Source organism: Fistularia commersonii, chromosome 20 (genome assembly GCF_037954325.1).
Source record: "Fistularia commersonii isolate RoL2024-O1a breed Wild chromosome 20, RoL_Fcom_v1.0, whole genome shotgun sequence".
Lineage (NCBI taxonomy): Eukaryota > Metazoa > Chordata > Actinopteri > Syngnathiformes > Fistulariidae > Fistularia > Fistularia commersonii.
In genome coordinates this window covers 10,331,757-10,338,016 of record NC_141303.1, presented here as the reverse complement: position 1 = coordinate 10,338,016, position 6,260 = coordinate 10,331,757, and the positions used below count along the sequence as shown (strand labels likewise).

The 6,260-nt window shown below is 43.4% G+C and overlaps 1 protein-coding gene across 1 annotated transcript; it reads left to right on the top strand.

The window, feature by feature from the left end:
• Nucleotides 1–2,282: 2,282 nt before the first annotated feature.
• On the top strand, nt 2,283–5,630 carry LOC147222886 (voltage-gated potassium channel regulatory subunit KCNF1-like). Its single transcript, XM_086167425.1, has one exon. The coding sequence runs from the start codon at nt 2,599–2,601 to the stop codon at nt 4,087–4,089; it is 1,491 nt and encodes a 496-aa protein (XP_086023551.1). The 5' UTR covers nt 2,283–2,598; the 3' UTR covers nt 4,090–5,630.
• Nucleotides 5,631–6,260: the final 630 nt, after the last annotated feature.

Genomic DNA, 6,260 nt, shown 5'->3' with positions numbered 1-6,260 from the left:
AAATTGCAAACTCTCCTGTTGAGCACACCTATATGAATAATTTGTAAATGAAAAATGTTACCCTTTCTTGTTTACATGCCATTTTAAGTCCAGCTGGATCCAGTCCTACTGGACTGTTGTTTTAAATAATGTTATTTATTTTGGCGGTCAGGAAAGCCCGGCTATCATACCGTTGGTATTAACGAATGAACATGTCATGGATTAAAAATATGTTGACTAACGGTATAAACTCTCATTGAAACAAACACACTGAAAATAACAAAGAAGCTGAGATTTAATATGGTTTCACAGTATGCACATTCAGCGTATGTTTCTAATTGGACAAAAAGATGAATCAGACAAGATCAATGTTCAGTTACTGTTATATCCTGTATAAACATAAGACCCCTATGGACATTGAGATCACCTAGTATAGCTTTACGCAAACCTCCATATTTTATGACTAGGAATGGTTTTGGATCTCATCCCTGTGAGCTTCCTCGGTCTGTGGGGTGGTCTTCTCTCAGAGACAGACTTTTTATTTATACTGCTCTGCTGCGCCAATTAGATTCTGATCTCACCTCTTGCTTAAAAGCAAATCCCATCTGTCATCGAAGGAGCTGACAGTTTCTTATATTCCTTCCTTCGTACTGAGGGGTGTATGAAGCAGATGGAATACATTAGCTTTCAGTTTCTTTTGCTTCATATCAGTGACATAAAGTATTATTGAGATGAGGCAAATAAGTGGAATTAGATAACATTAATGATGTAGTTGTTGTATGTCAGCCACCCATTTGTTAATTCATCCATGAATGTGCCGTGTTTTCAATGTCATTTTTAAACTCATTTTCTTCTAATTATCTTTTCTTGATGACATTTATCCATTTCATTATTTTCGGTGCTAGACGTCCCCCTCTATCATCCAGGCTATTGCTCATTTTTACTATTGTTGCTGTTTTCAAGGTTGGTCTCACAAATAAAATGTTCAATTTTTTGATCATGAGAGATTTCATCTCAGGCCATATGAAAGAGCTCACTGTCCAAGTCTCCCTATATTTAGTCTAATAACCTAGAAAGCAGATCCAAAGTAGATCAAACTTCTATTACTAAATTTGCACATGAAAGTGAGCACTTGACAGCTCTATATTTCAGGGTCCTTATGGTAAGTTGCATGTAATTCTCCATTAGTTTGTGCCTTCGATTTCATACAGAGAACCTTATTTATTAATGTATTGTTGTCGAGTCACCACTGGGTGGAGACAAACAGTCAAATAAGGCGTTGTGCAGCGTTATTCAAGCACATATTTATTTTTTTTACCCCGCAAAAACACCGTGTTATATCGTAATATTTAGAAGAAAAAATTAAAAACAAGACGTAAAAGAATGAAAAAAACAACAAGTACAAACAAAAATGAATGGCACTTACAACAATTATGTATTAATCAGTAAATTACACTTTTAACTTTGGAAAATATGCACCCTGGTCATGTTTTGTTGTTTTCAGCACAGCTGGATTTAACTTCATATTTCTAAAAAGTGAATTTTCCCGACATTTAATCCCAGACCTTGAAATGGATCATAAAACTAGTACTGGCTCTTATTAAGAAAACAATCATTTTGCACCCCTCGATTTTTCTATCGCTTGTCAGTCATAAACTTATCTAGTTTTTCCCCTTAAAACCGAGAGGAGATTGTGTCCAACATCAATGGTGGACAACTACTTAATGTTCAGAATACATTCGACGTCGCGTAGATTTATGATCTGCTGCGCCATTCTCTGCGCTGCGTCATGGCAACTGCACATGGACGGAGCGCTACCGGAAAAAGACGTGAAATCCTACAAAATAAAAGCCGTACGGTTCATCGTCAGGCTCTCCGCTGGGGAAGAGAGCGATATGGAATAAAGAAAAAAATAACGTCATTGAATTATTATAGGGGAGAAGGAAAGACTTAGTATATGTCTAACGATTACATCGACTCTAATGTGATTCCTATTATTACTCATAATCCTGACGTTTCAAGCCTCGCTGTGCACACAGTTGTAGACAGTAAAATAAGAGATACGCTTCTACTGAATTTAATGTTATCTCTTGCCTATCATTTAAAATCTAATCTCTAATTTCACATTATTGCCCTTGTTTTAATCAACCTAGGCTTGGATTTTAAAACGAATAAGCAGAGGGCCACATATCTATGCAGAAGAACTCCTCGGGCCATAATAGAGAATATCATTTCTATTTTTTTTTTCTTTATTAGGACATAGTTGGATTTCCGTGGTTTGCGCCAGACCTCAACCGGGTTTATTATTTTGAAAATTGCAACCGGAAATAGAATGGTTTGATAAATTCAACTTTACAACGCGCACTTCACCGCCAACTTTCTCGGAGCGCACAGGCGCACTATTCACTGTCAAACACGACAGTAATGGACTAAGGAGACTTCACGGCGCGGTTTTCTCCCGGGGAAACATTTATCCCTTTTACAGTCAGGCAGATATTCGATATTCACAGCTTTACGGTGCGTCTGAATCCTCTTCTTTTTTCTTTTTTTTTTAACTTTGGTTATTTGGCTGTATTATAACCTAGATCGGCGTTCCTTGGAAGACTTGTTGCCGGCACAATGTGGGGGATCCACAGGGGTCGGTACGCGGACTGCAACGGCTCAGAATCCGGCGAGGACACGGAGATCGTGGTCAACATCGGCGGCATGAAACAAGTGCTTTGCGCAGACGTGTTGAAACGCTACCCGGACACTCGCTTGGCCGAACTGGTCAGCTGTTCGGTCAAATCTTCGGAAGAATTATCTTTGCTGTGCGATGACTACGACCCCGACATGGGGGAATTTTATTTTGACAGGGACCCAGACGCGTTCAAGTGCATCATCGAGCTGTACTATTACGGGGAGATACACGTGAAACGCGGTATTTGCCCGATTTGTTTCATGAAGGAGATGGAGTTTTGGAGAATCGGATCCGATTCGCTGGACGAGTGCTGCAAGCGCAACCTCAGGGAGGTGGAAGACGAACTTGCAGAGATTGCCGAGAAAGTGAAAACTATCCTGGTGGACCGAGAGGGAGATCCGTCCGCAGGGGGCTGGCAGCGCTTCCAGATGTGTCTCTGGAGGCTTATGGAGAAGCCGGAGTCCTCGCTACCGGCGCACATCATCGCGATAGTTTCGTTCATTTTCATCCTCGTCTCCTCCGTGGTGATGTGCGTCGGGACCATCCCCGATTTGCAGGTGGAGGATTCGGACGGGAACCTGATGGAGCACCCGACACTGGAGGTCATTGAGACGGTGTGCATCGGGTGGTTCACCATCGAGTACCTCCTCCGCCTGCTCTCCTCTCCGGCTAAAATCAAATTCATCCTGGCTTTCATGAACATCGTAGACTTCATGGCCATCATGCCGTTCTTCGTGGTGCTGATTCTGACCTCGCTCGGCGCAGGCGTGATGGAGCTCGCCAACGTGCAGCAAGCGGTGCAGGCTTTACGCATAATGCGCATTGCGCGCATTTTCAAGCTGGCACGCCATTCCTCCGGACTGCAAACCCTGACATCTGCCCTGAAGAGCAGCCTAAAAGAGCTGGGGCTTCTCCTCATGTACATGGGCGTGGGAGTCTTCCTGTTTTCGGCGCTGGGCTACACCATGGAGCAGAACCACCCGGAGACGTTGTTCACCAGCATCCCACAGTCTTTCTGGTGGGCTGTGATCACCATGACCACGGTCGGGTACGGAGACGTTTACCCCAAGACTACTTTAGGCCGGTGTAACGCCGCCATCAGCTTTCTGTGCGGGGTGATCGCCATCGCGCTTCCCATTCACCCCATCATCAACAATTTTGTCATGTTTTACAACAAGCAACAGGTGCTGGAGACTGCGGCCAAGCATGAGATTGAATTGATGGCTCTGCGCTCCGGCGATGACGGGTTTAAGATCGCACCCAGCCCCCAGAAACATGTGTGCGGCGCCGGGGTTTGGGACACCGCCATGCACTCCTGCCACAGCGACGCACACATCCCCTTGTTGAAGAATCCCAAGGCAGGGGCGAGTGTACAAACTCCCAGCGTAGACACAAGCTTTGAAAGCACAGCCGAGGCGGCCGAGCACTAAAAGACCCTCCCCTCAACCCCCAACACCTCTTCAGAGAAAAGATCAGAAACGTCAGAAAACAACAACACAAACAACAACAACAAAAAAAAAACAGACATCATTATTTTTAACGTTACCCACATGGTTTGAGAGTTAAAACAATGATGACAAGTGATTGTAAATAGCCTGTGAGAAAATGCCGGGGTCACAATAATTGTCCCGGAGCATCCTGGGAAAACTGCTCCCATTAAAGGGGACAAATGTGTTACATGCAGTCTGGGTTCCCCCATGTAGGCTTTTCATATAACACCCATCCCCAAGCATCACACTCACACTGTAGATTGTACCGGAGCTCATTCCCCTGTATATAATGTCCATTTTTTTTCATTTTTTTTTATTGATCATCGAAGAAAATATAGATGTTGTCGTCTCATGATAGGTTATTCGGCACTACAACAATACTGAGTTCTGCAGTGCGATAGGGATACAGTGCCATAAATCCAAGTCATGACAGTCATTAATGTTCACTGGAGCACAGACGGGGTCTGATCGGAATTGGAGAATAACATGAGCGCTCTGCTGTGTGTCCGTGATCTCATTGGCATCGGTGTCATCGTTGGAACTGACGCTGTATATTTGTGAGGTATAAAATGTCAGATATAAACCCCATCGCTGTGCTGGAATGTCAGAGGCCGAGACCAGGAGCTCGCAATCATGAAACATGAACCAAGAAGCTCCTTTGGCTGCAGGACAGGCTCTTATAATGGCTTTACGTTTTACAGCAGCTGTCACCACCCTGCTCCTCCTTAACTTACCAGCAATTTGTCCTTGAGGGGTGGGTGAGGAGCAACAGGAGATCCAACAAAAATAGATTATTCATTAAACTTTAGATCTAGTTATTCTTAGCCTAGGTTCGATGACATCTGAACTTAAAATATATGTTTAAAACCCCTCTCCCTGTACATTTCCAAAAAAAAAAAAAAAAGCATGATCAGGTCAGTATTTCCGTGAAAGCATCTGCCTGTAAAACATGCTTGATCGAGACATAATGCATTCTCACACTGTGTTTTAAATGAGGTGACGTAATGGGTGCTATTTTTGGTGGTTACATTTTCACCGTTTTGAAAGGTCTCTGCTCTTACAATAATTAGTCTGAGCGACGTAAAATGTGCTGCACAACCACAGCCGATCTTTAAAACACACTGTTTGTGGCAAATCTTCTGCATTCAAATGCAAGAGACTTAACTGAAGGCTCCCGTCCGGGGCGCCTCGACTTTATTACAGCTGTCCTTCCAGCTAAGACGTGTTTTTCTTCACAGTATCCAAAGATTTGAAAACACTTAAAAGGGATGCTTCTTCCCTTGAAAAGATCTGAACGGGGAGGGGGTGGGAATCCCACCAAGCTTTCTTGCACAGCATCACAATATATTGATCCCGCTGACATTTCAGTCCACCTTGACATTCTTCAGAAGTGCAGCAGTGATCAATCAGCGTCTTGATTACAATGGAAGTGTATATTTTGTCACATAAATAAGCTGTAATAAAGAAGTCTATTCATCACATCATGTGTATTAGACTAGAAAATCCCCGTGCTTTTATGATGTTTCTGGCATGATGAACATGATACACTTTAAATCTTGAAGGGGTGCAAAAAGTAAAGATCATAAATGTCATATTTGAAGTAGTGTGATTACTGTATCACTTTCATATTTCGATTGCATGAAGAAGGGTGACAAAGTCCACCACGCTGACTGAGAATCAGCTCCATTCATTGGGAACAAAATATCACGATGTCTGATGCATAAGAGGTTTCCGATTTCATGTTACCTGTTCGGGAATGATTGATTTTTCCGCTGGGCACCCGTCGAAGTTCCACCATCTAAAGGAAAGATCATGAAGGAGGTCAGGCAGGACTCCGCAGGCTGTCCACCCACACATGTCCTACACTCTGCTATCTCTTCTGGCCAGCAGCAGATTCACACACATGTCACATGTCAAAGCCTGGGAGGAAGGCCTTTGTACACACTGACAGGTGGAGCTGGACTGTCAGTAGACCGGCATTGTCTAACGGAACAATGTTTCTGCAGCAGACGTGCATGCAAATACACATCAACTTCATGTTCAAATATAGAATTTACAAGCACGCGCTTGCTGGTGCATACAAATACAAACACCCCCCCACCTACATGTGC